The sequence below is a fragment of the Callithrix jacchus genome, chromosome 4 (assembly GCF_049354715.1).
Source record: "Callithrix jacchus isolate 240 chromosome 4, calJac240_pri, whole genome shotgun sequence".
In the NCBI taxonomy this organism is placed as follows: domain Eukaryota; kingdom Metazoa; phylum Chordata; class Mammalia; order Primates; family Cebidae; genus Callithrix; species Callithrix jacchus.
In genome coordinates, this window is record NC_133505.1 from 174678977 (window position 1) to 174693375 (window position 14399).

Genomic DNA, 14399 nt, shown 5'->3' on the forward strand with positions numbered 1-14399 from the left:
TTCTGCCCGGCCTCTCCACCTGGCCTCTCCCTCACTCTTGCACCTCTTCTGTGCCCATTTATTGATACCCTGTACCCAGGTCTTGTTTTGGCACTGAGGGAACTGCAGTAAATGCCCGAGGCTCCTGTCTTGAGGCTCCTAAGACTGGGATGAAGACGGATGTCACATCTGTCCCAGCACTGTGACACAGGGTGGGCTGAGCTCGTCTCCCGATGCCCGTGTCGGAATCCTCATGAGCAAGGCGGAGGTGTTGCGAGGTGGGGCCTGTGAGAGCCGGGGAGGCTGTGGGGGCGGAGCTTCACGGTGGGGTCAGTGCCTGTGTAAGGTGGGCCCTGGGAGCTTCCAAGCCCCTTCTGCCCTGAGACGACACAGCAGCCAGGGAGGGGCCTGGACCAGGAACTGAACTGGCCAGCACCTTGATCTTGGACTTCAAGCCTCCAGAATCATGAGGAGTGGGCGGAGTGAGGCCACACGGTCTGAGGGGAGCTGTTGCAGCAACCCGAGCAAAGACGCCATGCGTGGACATGCTGGGGCTGGGGCTGGGGCTGGTGCTGGCCTGCCACCGCTCAGGAGCCAAGGGTGCCTGCCCCCCCGGGCATCACAGTGAGAAGCCAGACACAGGGAGAGGCTGGGGGGAGGCGGCTGGGACCTGGCTGGATGCCTTGCTTCACACGCCTGCCACCATGCGGGGCAGTGCCACCTCCCAGACCAGCACCCAGTCCACAGGCAGGCACGCCCACCCCGCAGGTCAGGGCCACAGGGCCTCATGCCTCCCGCCACCTTCTGCCGGGCAGCCCCTTCCTCAGAGAACAAAGAGCACTTTGGTTTCTTTTGAGGTGGTCTCGCTGTGTCACTCAGGCTGCAGTGCAGTGGCGGGATCTCAGTTCACTGCAGCCTCGAGCTCCCAGGCTCAAGCCATCGTCCCACCTCAGCCTCCCGAGTAGTTGGGACCACAGGTGCCACCATGCCTGGCTAATTTTATTTCTATATTTTTTGTAGAGATGGGGTTTTGCCAGGTCACCCAGGCTGGTCCCAAACTCCTGGCCTCAAGGGATCCACCTGCCTCGGCCTTCCAAGTGTTGGGATTACAGGTGTGAGCCGCCGTGCCTGGCCATAAAGAGCATCACAGAGGCTCCTGAGGCACGCCCACCTCCCAGCCCACCTCCTGCGTCCACCCCAGGGAAGGCCAGCCCCTGCTCGGCAGCCTGTTCCTATTGTTACGTGTTCCCCTGTCCGGTCAGGAGGGAGCCTGGCCCGCACGCCAAAGGGTGCGTCTTGCTCTGGGGAGGCGCTTCTTCCTCTCTTCTCCCACTGCGCCAGGCCATGGAGCTGCCTCAACACCTTGCACGTCCAGGGCAGGGGCGGAAGACAGTGGCCCTGATGTCCAGGGACAGACAACAGAGGGTGGAGCACACAGGTCCCCACTTGGTGACTGAGATGTCCAGTTCCTGCTGCGTGCATTGGTTGGTGACAGCAGCAGTGGCCACACTGGGAGAACCACACCCCTGCCAGCGGGAGGCCTGGCAGGTCACAGGAGCACAGACGCAAGGGCAGAGCCAGGAGGGGACTCAGGAAGAACACTGCCTTCTCGTGGTGGCTGGAGAACCAGGCATGGGCTGGCGGCAATCCAGGAGGGAGCCCCAGCCTGTCCCCGGTGGCCAGGGGGCCTCATCCTTAGTCAGGGGGCCTCTTCTGTAGCCAGGGGGGCGTGAGCAGGGAGTGGCAGCTGCTGCGTCACCTGAGGCTCCGGGAGCAGAGCCCCCACCCTGGATCCAGTTCTGAGGCCTGAAACTTCCGTGGTTAGATAGCGATGGGGAGCCTTCCTTCAGGGAAGAAAGATGAGATGACAAGTTCTAAAGTACGAAGAGGAATATAAACACAGAAACGTTAAAATCATCCCATCACAAAGCTTGAAAAGCCGGAAAACACAATTCGTGAGGCTCCTGCGATGAATAAGCAGTTGACCCACCGCATTTCCCCATTTCGTGGTAGCTTCTTCACGGCCTTCGTGGAATGCCCACTTCCTCCTGCAGGGCTGCCGGGATTTGTTTCTAACCCCGGCACCTGGAAGGCCGCCCCCCGCACCATCACAGCCTGCCGTGGAGAGGAAGGTTGTGGGCCGGTGTCAGGAGCGGCATGTCCTCCCGCTGCAGTCCCCATACCTCCCAGGCTGGGAGGACGTGTCTGCCTGGCCATGTGACCTCTGGCCCTGGCCATCCTGTCCTGGGACTCCCTGCTGCTCCTGCAGGCATTGACGCTGTGACTGAGAACCCCAAAACGGCTCCCAGCAGATGGAGCCAAGTGCGTGTCCAGCTCAGCCTCCCCTCCAGGGGACCCCACACACCCCCGGCTCCTCGGGGACCCTCCAGGTGAAAGGAGTGTTATGATGAGCCTAGTGGAAGGGGCCACCTGTCCCAAACGAGGATGGCTAAGTCTTCCTCGAGTTATGACAGAACTTTGTGAGAGCATTGGCAGGGTCCCAGAGCTCAGCCTTCCTGGTGGTTCTGGCACATGTCCCCTGCCTGGGGACCGCAGAGTCCACGGCCTCGATGGGCTGGCACTGGGCTGGGCGTCCCCTCTCCTGTGGGAGCCCAGAGACCTTGGCCTCTTCCTGCCTGGGGCTCAGCCCAAGAGCAGAACTTCTCAGGTCCTGGGTCACCATGGCTAGAGTAGGCTCTCCAGGAGGAAGGACCAGCTCTGCCTGGAATTCTCCATTTCTACCAGGGAGGCTGAGCTGATGGCAGGAGCCCAGACAGGGGCATGCTTCAACACAGGCCAGAGGAACCAGCCCCCCTGCCCAGGGCCACCCTGTCACCTTCCAGACCAACTGCTCCCAGGAACAGGATCTACTGCCTCCCACACCCCACCCGGCAGGGAGAGCTGCGCCCACAGACCCAGGTCCCGGGGGCAGCTGAGGGGGCAGATGGCGAAAATGCAGGTTCCAGGTCCCAGCAGACTCACTGGGGGTCCAGAAACCAGCCTGAGCAAGCCCTCCGGGCGGTTCTCATGAGTCTGGACCTGCCAGCTTGACCTCTGACCTGGCCCTGGCTGCAGGACTGGCCACCCTGGCCGGGGTCATGAGAGGCTGTGATAGCTGGCGGTCCTTGGCCTGCTCCTCGGGGTTCTGCAGGGACAGGGACAGGTGGCTTCCTTTTCCTCCTCACTGACAGGGCAAGACAGGGACTGGGGGCTTTGCCTTGTGCCCCTCCCCCTCCTGCCTGCCTCATGCCACCTGGGGGCCACAAGACTGTCCCCCCAACACAGCCTCTGCATTTGAGGCCACCCCAGCCCTGTCCCCCACTCTCCTTAGAAAATATCCCTGTCCCTACTGGTTGGTGTCCATTTTCCTGGAAAATAGCTGTATGGCCTAAAAGACCTTTGAACTCAATCTGTACATGAAGGGTTGGCCTCCTGGGACCTCCCAAAGCCTGGCTCTCTGCTGCTCTCTCTCTGGGAGGGAGCCGCTTTACCCTGCCCTCCAGGTGTCGGGGGTCGCAGGAGGAGGCCGTGTGGAGGGGGCCGTGTGGAGGGGGCCGTGTGGCGGGGGCCGTGTGGAGGGGTCTATGTGGAGGGGGCTGTGTGGAGGGGCTGTGGGGAAGGGAATGTGGGGAGGTGGGTGTGGGGAGGGTAGTGAGCATGGCTGAGGCCCAAGCCTCAGAGGAGCCTGCCCGGGCCTGGCTGGGTGTGTCTGAGCCAGTGGCCGAAGTGGGCTTTGTGTGGCCTGCCTGGCCATCCCCTCTTGGACAAGGCTCAGGGCAGCCGGGCCTCTAATTGTCCTCTCCACATGCCAGATGTTAACCGACATCTGTCATAATTCTCCGTGTCTGTCCACAGGGCCCAGAGGAAGCACAGAAATAGGAATCCCCAGCGGGGCGGGAGCGGCTTCTCTGGTCAGCCAGGGGCCAGGGCTGCGTCGCCTCTGCTGGGACACAGGGCTCTGGGCCAGCCACAGTGTGACGCTTGTACAAGTTTGGGGTGGGCTGGCCAGATGTTTGCTGCTCTGGGGGTCTATGGTGTGTGGTGAAGGTGACCGGCAGGGGATGCCTGGACATGGGGAGTGTGCACATGTGTGAAGGTGCACGTGTGTGCCTGTGCATGTGTGTGCCTGTGCACGTGTGTGCCTGTGCATGTGTGCACATGCCTGTGTGTGCCTGTGCATGTGTGTGCCTGTGCATGTGTGTGCCTGTGCATGTGTGCACATGCCTGTGTGTGCATGTGCGTATGTTTGTGCGTGTGTGCGTGTAGGTCTTGGCTCAGACCCTGCTTCATGGTGGACGCTGCCTGCTGCATCTCCCGACCTTCCCTAATGGTCCGCGGGGCTGGGCTCTTGCCCTGGTTTCTTGGAAGAAAGCAGACAGTCCCTATGCTGGACCAGGGCAGGTCAGTCATGTACTAACGGGAGAGGCCTCTAGGAAGCACCCCCACGCCCACACCTGAGCCAGCACCAGGTGCCCTTCCCCATTGCACGGGAACTGTGGGCGATCCTGCCCTTCACAGCAGTGGGGCTCGTGGCTGTCTATAGAAAGCAGCCTTCGGTGGCTGACGCCCTGAGTGAGTTACAGCTCTCACCAGACCCCCAGGCAGGCTGGCCCGGGTTCAAACAGGAGGCATCCATTCAGGTTCTTTATTACATGTGCCTGAGGCACACATGATTCCCTTCACAGAAAGGAGAGGCCCCCCTGGATGGACCCATCAATGAGGTGGCCACCATGCACGTGGCCCTGTAGCAGGCCACGGGGCTCAAGCTCACCCTGGTCTCCATCGAGTTGCAGGGTGGCATGGCGTGGTCTTCATCACACACAGACAGTGAAGGGAACAGTGGTGTTCAGGGCACAGGGTGGCACCACTGTGGCCTCTCAGTTCTCTGTGTTGGGCTGAGACTAGCAGGGACGCACGGGCCACTCCTCTAAATGCAGAGGACAGCAGCTATGCATGTGTGCTGGTCTTGTGCAGGACGAGGAGCCCTGGGGAGACCCCACCCCGAAGGCCTTTCAGAGCCCTAGGGAGACCCCACCCTGGAGGCCTTCCAAAGCCGGAGGTACTGAGGCTGCATGACCCATGGAGCCCACCCCGGTCAGAGCAGTTGCCACTCACAACCGGTCCCCCACTCCCCATCTGTCACCAAAGCCTCTCTCCTTCCCCATCTGGGCTACACCAGCCCCACCCTGCCCAGGGCAATGACCTAAGGAAGCCACCTGTGAGCAGAGCGGGCCCTGAGGCGTCATGGCTGAGGCTTCAGCCTGGGGGCAGTGGGGTCTTACTTGGAAGGGAAAGCACAGTCATTGACTAATTTCTGTGCGTCACTCACATGGTTGGTGGGTGAGGGTCTGGGCTGGGTCTGAGGTGACAGTGCTGGGCTTGCATCTCAGGAGGGGCCTCTATTTGATAGGCCCAGCACTCGCAAGCAGGAACTGCAGGAGGGTCCAGGTCTGGAAGGAGCCTGGGTCCTGCACAGCGACGGCCACCGTGAACTCAGCTCGGGATCCCTGGAAGCCGGTGCCCACCGGGACTGTCTCTCAGGGAGCTGGTGTAAACGTCAGAGCTCTCTCTCCAGGGTCAGGGCCCAGGTGTCACCTTTTCTCCCAGGTTAGGATGGGTGAGGGGCTGAGGTCAACACCATGGCTTTGAACCTGCTCCCTGGAGACTCTGACGAAAGGAGCTCCCAGGTGCACCCCGGGCAGGCGTGAGGTGTGGGACTGTCTATCACCTCCCAGGTTGATGTCCGAGCCGGCTCCACACCTGTCCCAGGTGAGCCTGTGGAGCATGCTGGCTGTGGAGGTGGGGACAGCATCCAGTGGGCAGGAAGGGCCAAGGGCCATGTGGCAGTGGGTGGGTGGGGGCTGACCTGAGGCTGGCGGTGTAGATGGTGCTGCTGGGTGGATGGTGCCTACACCACAAACTCCTGTGGGGGCGGGGCCTCCCCGAGCAGGTCCAGAGCCAGGCAGTTCCTGGACTTGTTGCTGGGGAGAGTGGCCCTGGTCTCGCAGGGGGATGCCAGCCTGAGGTCCAGGGTGCAGTGGAAGGTGTGGCTGAGTGAGGTGGGCTCTGGGTGCAGGGCCAGATGGCGCAGACGCGTATCTTCCAAGCTGTGGCTGTGCTGCTCCTCACTGACTCCGGCTTTCATCTCCCGGATCTGCAGGGAGAGGCCATGGGGTGAAGCCTGCAGCCCCCTACCACTCCCACCACTGCAGATGGCCGCCACACTGCTTGCGACCACAGAGCTGCCCTCCCTGCCATTGCCCACCCTGCACTGCTGTGCACTGCTGCCTGCCCCGGACGGGCTCCCCTGGCACACGCTGGTCCCAGCCCTACCTGCCGACCTCTCGGGGATGCTGGTTCCAGGGTCCAGCCCCTCCCCTGCCTCTAAGTGCAGCAGCCCACCTGCCTCAGTTTCCCTAATGAGACGTCTGTGTCCGTCCCTCAGGCCTGCCCGTGGCCCTTTCGAGAGAGGCTTGGCATTTTCTTCCTGCACATTTTGGGAGGCCCCCACCTTGCCCAGCTTCTTTCCCAGGGCCGTTTTCTGCCTTGTAGCTCGGTGGACCTGGACTCCGAGTTTTGTGTAATTTAGGATTAGGTGTGAGTGCGGCCCTTGAACACCAGCTCTGGGCATCTCAGACATCAAGAACAGCCTCTTATTTTACATGGGAGGAAACTGTCACTGTCTGAGGCCCCGTGCAGGCGGGCATCCAGCAGGCAGCATCATCACCCTTAGGTGACGCCTGCAACCTGAGCTTCTTGGCCACTGTGACCCTCAGAGCTGCACCACTGTGCCCCCCGGAGGTGGACAAGGTGCCTGGCAGCAGGGGGCAGGTGGTTTTCATCAATACATCTTTCAAGAGTTAGAGTTCCTGGCCAGTGCACAGGTGGCTTTGGGTGGCTGTCGCCTCTGAGGAGTGGCTGACCCTGGCTTGGGCTCTCCCCCACTGGGATGGCTCCACGCTTGCCAGGACCTGCAGCCTCCCTCCCTCCTCCAGTGCCAGCCCTGCCCTCTTTTGATCCAGCATCCGATAACTAATCAGCCACTGCTGATTTTCTTTGTCTTTCCAGGGGGATTCTGGACAGAGCTGACCAGACAGGGCCTCACCCTACTACAGTGGAGCCCGGGGTGTTGGGTGGGAGCTGGGAACCCTGAGCCCACCAGTGCCCACCTGGGCATGCAGGAGACACCGGCTCTGCCTCTTCAGCTCCTTTGGGGGGACCCTAAGGCGCGGGGGCTCTAGGGCAGTAAGGGAGCACGGAGGAGCCCTACACACCAGACCAGGCCCTGGTGGAGGAGGTGGATGGAGGGGCAGGGAGCCAGTGGACAGAGGGGACAGGGACAGCCAGTGGGGCAGTGTAGCCAGTGGATGGAGGGGGTGGGGCAGCCAGTAGAAGAAGGAGTTGGGGCAGCCAGTAGAAGAAGGGGGTGGGGCAGCCAGTGGACAAAGGGGGCGGGGCAGCCAGTGGATGGAGGGGCTGGGGCAGCCAGTGGATTGAGGGGGCAGGGTAGCCAGTGGATGGAGGGGGTGGGGCAGCCAGTTGATGGAGGGGGGGGTAGCCAGTGGATGGAGGGGGTGGGGCAGCCAGTCTGCTGCACAGCAAGTCACAGGGCCAAGGTGTCTGGGTCCTGCCTACAGTGGTCTGGTGACATTCAGGGCCTGGCCACCCCAGGCCCAGGCAGGACCCATCCATCCCCACAGCAAGCTGGCTCACACGGCCCTGAGCTGAGGCCTCTACCTACACCCACCTGCTGCAGTCCCTGAGAGCCTTGCTCCCTGACTTGCCTGCTACATCTTGGGGGTCTCAGTGGAGGGACCCTCTGATAGGCCTAGGAAGGCCCTGAGGGCCCCTGGCAGGGGACCTAGGAGAACCGGGAGGAGCAGAGCCCAGGGCTTCTGGCCGGTGGCGGGGATTCTACCTGGTACACGACCTGACCACTCTGGCCTCTGGTCCTGACGTGGGTGCAGGGCTCCCGGCAAGTGGCTGTGGAAGGAGGCAGCCATGAGCATAGGTGTCTGGGTCCTGCCTGACATGGCTTCCCCCAGGGCAGTCCCCTGTGGAGCTGGGGGCCCAGGTTCGGCCGCTGCTTCTCCTGAGGCCCACAGTGCCCCCTTGTCCTCAGTGTGGTGACTGCTTTCGCTCCGTTCCCTGACCTCTGCTAAAATGGTCTTTTACTGTGCGGATGTGGGACTAGCACGGTGATTCCTGCTGGATTACAGACCATAGAGCTTGAGCAAAACCTCAGAGATGGAGGCCAACCATCCCTAACTGGTGGACCAGACACTCCAAGTGCAACTGTGGACACGGTGGGTTAGTGACAGAAACGCCTGGTCCTGGGTGACGTTGGTTGACCCTGGATGGCGCTGGGTGACTGCATGTGATGCTGGATAGTGTTGAGAGGCCCTGGGAGATGCTGGGTGGCCCTGGGTGATGCCATATGGCACTGGGTGACTGCAGGTGATGCTGGATAGTGTTGAGAGGCCATGGGAGATGCTGGGTGGCCCTGGGTGATGCCATATGGCACTGGGTGACTGCAGGTGATGCTGGGTGGCATTGGGTGACTGAGCCCCAGGGCCTGATCTCATCACATCTGCTGTCAAGGCTATGGGGACACTCAGAGACCAATGGAGCTGGGGTGATAAGGAAGCTTTCAGAGCCTCACACACAGGGGCTGAGCAGGAAGCATCACCCGGGACAGGAAGCCACTTCCTAGGCCCGCTGGACACATGGTCCTAGAAAACTCTGGGAATGGCTCTGTCTTCTGTCTTCTCACTCCTATTCAACTGAGTGAAAAAGACACCAGTCTAACTCAGGCTTCCTGATTCAAGGGCAGCAGGGAGGTGGGGCTTCCCAGGAGTGGAGGGGGTGCTAAAAGCAAGGAGGCTTCCTAGGAGTTGGGGGCTTCTTAGGAGTCCATGGGGCTTCCTAGGAGGGGGGGGCTTCCTAAGAGTGGGGGAGTTCTCTAGGAATCCAGGGGGCTTCCTAGGAGTGAGGGGCTTCTGAGAAGTGGAAGGTTTCCTAGAAGTGTGGGAGGCTTCCTAGGAGTTGAGGGGCAACCCAGGAGTGGGGGGTTTCTATGTGTTGGGGTGAGGTCCCTGGGAGGGGGAGGGGGATCTCTGAGAGGAGGAGGGGCTCCCTGGGAGGGAAGGGGGCTTCCTAGGAGTGGGGAGGCTTCCTAGGAGTTGGGGGGCTTCCTACGTGTCGGGGGTCTTCCTATGTGTGAGGGTGGGCTTCCTAGGAGTGGGAGGGGCTCCTGAGATGAACTTCCAAGAAGGACCTGGGCTCATCTGCACCCAGAGGACCCACTGCTCCTGTGTCTATTCCAGCCTGCAGCTGCCCCTTGGCTAGGGACAAGGGACTCAGGTATGGCAGCCTGCAGGCAGCTCCTCCCTGCCTCCTCTGTTCTTCCTGGCAGGTTCTGGCACATTTTCGGGATGCAGGTCACAGACAGCCCTGCCCCTCATGGTCCGGTCCCTGGAGGGCAGGCCAGGGCTTTGCTACTGAGTTCCCAGGGTCCAGGGTCAGCCAAGCTGGGCTGCTAGGCCGCACTCACTGCCACTTGGGCCTGGGCATCCCCCTTGGGCCAACCTTGGCTGTCATCATGTGTGCCGGGGCAGCTGCCACTGGTCCTGGGGCCGGAGGACGGTGCCTTCTCATGGAGCCCCTGGACCTCTGAGGGCGAGTCCACAGGCATCTCCCTGGATTCCCTGAGCCGGGAGTCTGCCTTGATGTCTGATGTGTGGGAGCTGCTGTGGCTGTCGGCGGAGTGGAGTGAGAGGCTGTGGGGGCAGTGCTGGCTACTGTCCCCGCTGTTCCTGCTGCCCCCACTGCCCGGGGAGCCCCTGCTGGATGGGTCCAGGTCCAGCTCCAGCCCATCGCTGATGTACGACTCCCGGTAGCGCTGCTTCTCTGCGGGGAGTGGGGAGCACAGTGAGGGCGGCTGGAGAGGGACCATTCCCGCTGATGCAGGAGGAAGAGCCCAGGAGGCAGAAATGCACGCTCAGGGCTGGGTGAGGACTTGGAACGGGGAAGGAGACTGGGCCTGTGGGTAAACGCTGAGCCAGGCCTTGTGGAAACCTGCATTTCCTGCTCTTTGTGGGCACATGGTGGGAGGAGCAGTGGAACCTCAGGTGGCTCCGAGAGCCATCCTCCTCCCCCAGCCCCATCTACACAGTCCCACTCCAGGTAGAGCTGGGGGCACCACCCGCCCTTTGACCTGAGCATCTGGAGGATGCGGAAGCCAGGAGGCCTCGCACAGCACAAGGGAGACAGAAGGCGCAGCCCAGCCTGGAGCCCAGCGCTGCACACCCGCACCTTCCGCCTCCTCCCGCTGCCGCAGCACGTGCAGCGCGGGCCGCATGCGGAGCTGGAGCTGGTGGCTGGTGCGCAGCAGGTGCAGCAGGTGCTGTGAGCGCCAGACGCAGCCCGTGTAGTAAACCAGCTTCCGCGCTGAGGGCAGCCCGTCCAGCCAGATCTCCAGCTTCTTCCCCTGAACACACAGGAGAAAAGGTGTCACTCCACAGGTTGAAAACCACGCTCCAATAGGAAAGGACGATGTTCAGTGTCAGCCACGGCCCCCGGGGGACGACGCCCAGGTTTTCGCATTGTAGTGCAGTGGGTGTTTGCAGGCACTGAGCTCAGGGCCAGCTTGGCTCTGCCCTTGCTGGGGAGGATGCAGCCCCCCTGGCTAGGAAGTGCCTGCAGCTGCGTGAGGTGGGTGGGGCTCCAGGGTCGACGAGAAGACCTGGGTCTGGATGTCCAGGGCAAGCCTGCTGCCCAGTGGCCCCCACAGTCACTACCCTTTCATCCCTGGCACCCGGGCTGCAGGTGGCCCTGGTGACAGCTCTGGGGTTGGGACGAGAGGAACAGAGGCCATGCAGGTGCGTTTCTACGACCTGTTCTTATTTTCTCTCCCTTGGTTTTCTCAGTTGGGAGCCAGTTTTCCAGCAATACCAACTAGACCTCAGCTGGCAGCTAAACACCCAATGCCTTCAGGGCTGGGCCAGACGCAGATCCCATGGAACCAGGCCAGCCTGATGGCCTCGAGAGGTGGGGTCTCGTGGCACTGAGAGGCTGGCAGGAAGCAACCTGCACCTCGTGGGGATAAAATGCCCAGGAAATGCCCTGAAGACAAAGCTGCATGGCTCACACTCTCCAGGGTATGGAGACCCCTCCCCAGACACCCACCAGAAATGCCATCTTCCCGACGTGGGGCCAGAGGAAGTTGTACAGCAGCTGTGGAGCTCGGTTCACCTCCTGCAGGACAGCGGGGGCCGGGCGTCCAGGCAGGGCCAGCTAGCGCCTGAGACCGCTGCAGGGAGGCTACACAGCCCAGCCCCCCATGGGGAAGGGAGAAGGGGTTGGGGCAGGAGCAGGGGCTCTGTGAGGCTGGAGCCCCTCCCGTCACCTGGTAGATGTGCACTCCCCTGAGTGTCAGTCCCAGGATCACAGTGGGGAAAGCTTCCTCCTTATCCTAGAAGACACAGGTCAGAGGTCAAGGCCTGGGCCTGGGGGTGCTGGGTCTCACTGATGGCAGAGTGTGCTCAGTCTGGCCAGGGGCCGAGGCCTCTATGGAGCAGGCTGAGCTCGGGCCCATTTAGAGTCTCATTCACTTCAGTATCAGACCAAAACACCCTGTCAGCACAAGCATGCCTTTCATCAGGCTAAACAAATATCGGCCATGACCTAAGAGCTCTTCCAAGACGGCCCTGGGGTCCTGGTGACACTGTCAGCTTGGGGGGCTCTGGCCACACCTGCCCTGGGGTCCTGGTTCCCACTGTTAGCCATGGGGGCTCCGTCCATCTCTGGCCTGGGGTCCTGATCCCACTGTCAGCTTGAGGGGGGCTCCGTCCAGCCCCGTCACTGGCCGCCCTGCACTCAACCTTGTACAGCCTAAAGAAGAGCACGGGCACGTCCTCCAGCCGGCAGGCCTCCTGGATGAAGCGCAGCATGGCCTCCTTGGGGCTCAAGCCCTGGCGCTCTCGGAGCAGGGCGGGCATGTGCTGGAGGATGTAGTCAATCCCCCTCTTGGTGATGATCTGGGGACAGAGCTGGGCGGTAAGCTCAGACCCCTGCTGCCCTGCTTTCCTCCTCGCCAGTTCCCTGCTCTGAGAAGCCTCCCCAGCCTCCTGCAGCTGGTGCCAACCTCAGCAGGCAGGGCCAGGCCCTGGCTGCCAAGCCTGGACCTAGGGATGAAGTCTGGGTGCCCACTCCACTCTTGGCCCGTCTGACTCCCCATCCCTGGGTCCCCCCCAGGGCGAATGGCAACAGCCAGCCCTCCTCAGACATCTGCAGGGGCACTCCACACCCGACCAGGCCTGGCTCCTGGGAACCTGCCCGATGAGGATCGGCTGCGGCCACCACCTGACACTGGGGTCAGATCCTCAGAGACGTGCAATCAAGGAGGGTGGAAGTGTGCCAGAGGCTGGGGCATATGTGACGTCCACAGCGCCTGGAGGAAGCCTGGTTGGGCCCCACCCTGGCCTCAGACATCACCACTCAGAGCAAACAGGAGAAGGCCCCAAGGTGCCCAGGAGAGAGGAGAGGTGCACTCCAATGAACCTTCAAGGAGAGAAACCTCCAAGTTCACTGGCACCAGCCTGCATTCCCGGAGTGACGGCCATCCACCCGCATGGCCATCAGGCCCCCTCCTCCCAGGAATGCACTCGTTCCCTTACAGGCGAAGAAGCCGAGGCTCAGAGGCTCCTACGGGTCACCGAATACTTGGGGAGGCAGATTCCACAGCCAGGCAGCCAAGGGCTCAGAAAGGTGAAGCCATGTGAGCAAAGCCTCACAGCTGGCTGGTGCATCAGGGGCACAGGCACCTGGACAGCCTGCTCCTGGCCAGTCCTCCCACACCACCCGGCTTTGGGGGATGGGCAGGCCCCTTGGGCCTTCAGGGGGAAAGGACAGATGGCTGCCCCGTTTCCATGCCCTGACCCTTCCTCCAGCTGCCCCTGCCAGGCCTCCAGCCCCTGCTCCTGTGGATGGACCCAGTGGAGGTGGACAGCGCCAGGCTAGCAGTGCTGGGAGGCTGTGGCCCCAGCCTTACCCACTGTGGGAAGTAGGAGTGCGGCTCGAAGTACCTCCTGGCGTGGGCCGGCTCCCGCTGCTCGCCCTGGTCGGCCTGCAGCGCGCAGCTGGCCAGCAGGAAGTAGGCCTCCTCATGGTGGGCGCACTGGGACTGCAGCACGCGCTCCTTCAGGTGGCAGTAGTACAGGTGCCATGCCCGGGGGTCACTGGAAGGCAGCAGGGAGTGAGTGTGGGGACTGCCAGCCCCTGTGGCCCTTCCTTGTCCCTCCCCATGACAGCTCCTGGGGTCGATCTGAGCCCCTGGCACCTTGTTCCTGTCTTGTGACACCCACAGCCGTGTCCCTGCGGGGCCAGCTTGGCACAGGCCCACACTCTCCCTGGAGTGGGGTGCAGGTGACTTACTGCCACCAAGGAGCCCTCCACCCAGCGGCCTCCAGAAGCCTCACCTGCAGCTTGCATATGGCATCCCCACCCTACAGAGGACAACTCCCGGCGTTTGAAGAGGTGCCACTGTATGACAGCCTGTATGCGTTTCAATGAGACAGAATTCTTGTGCTCCCCTAAACAGCCAATTGAGTGGGTTGTTTGTATTTCTTTTTGTTTTTAGTATAAACTCAAATGTACTGTGTGGCCTTCGCAGGACTGCTGTTTCACGTGGCAGATTTCCAACAGTCCAGGAAAGCGAGTCAGCACGGTTACCTGATGATTCTTCCGTTTTCCACATAGTGCCGCACACGGAGGAAGGCCACGAAGGGCGCTTTGCATTTCTTGCTTCCCTGGTGGGGAGAATACAAGAAAACGCAAGTGAGCCACAGCCAGGTGTCCCGCTGTCCTGTCTTCCCAGTGGCGGGTGGGATGGGGGCTGGAATTGCTTCACGCCAGCTCAAAGCTGAAGCTCAGGCGTCCGCAGCCACAGCTGACATCTCCCGACTCACGGTATTTACTAAGAGACTCTACGTGGGGACAGACTTTACAGAGTTCAAGAACATCTGGGAAGGCGGGATCGGTGTGGGCTCACCTGCTGGCACCCTCGGGGCTCACCGTAGTCCCCCTGCGAATGGCCCCTCCAGATGCAGCAGGTGCATGGACACGATGCAGCACATCCCCATGACCCAGCACAGCCCACCTTGGTGCCCTCTCCCACCCCACACGTCCCCGCAGCCCAGCATAGCCCACGGTGGTGCCCTCTCCCACCCCACATGTCCCCGCCACCCCAGTGCCCTCTCCCACCCCACACGTCCCCTCCGCCCAGCACAGCCCACCCCGGTGTCCTCTCGCACCCCACACATCCCCGCGGCCCAGCACGGCCCACCCCGGTGACCTCTCCCACCCCACACATCCCCACCGCCCAGCAAAGCCCACCCCAGTGCCCTCTCCCACCCCACATG

General features: G+C 62.0%; 1 protein-coding gene across 4 annotated transcripts in view; it reads right to left on the reverse strand.

Moving 5' to 3' along the window:
• Positions 1-961: 961 nt before the first annotated feature.
• The window catches only part of FRMD1 (FERM domain containing 1), a 40782-nt gene continuing 27344 nt past the window's right edge, over positions 962-14399 (reverse strand). For 2 of the 4 annotated variants that reach the window (XM_078370872.1, XM_078370871.1), the window contains exons 5-10: positions 13711-13787; positions 13031-13217; positions 10294-10468; positions 9568-9888; positions 7898-7962; positions 4611-6133 (exon numbers count right to left, since the gene is read on the reverse strand). In XM_078370872.1, coding sequence (XP_078226998.1) covers positions 5888-6133; positions 7898-7962; positions 9568-9888; positions 10294-10468; positions 13031-13217; positions 13711-13787 — 1071 coding nt within the window. In that variant the 3' untranslated portion in view covers positions 4611-5887. Of the gene's footprint in view, positions 1854-4610; positions 6134-7897; positions 7963-9567; positions 9889-10293; positions 10469-11166; positions 11236-11386; positions 11453-11861; positions 12018-13030; positions 13218-13710; positions 13788-14399 lie in introns of those variants that run through there. The other 2 variants (XM_078370873.1, XM_078370870.1) reach the window with 2 other exon arrangements.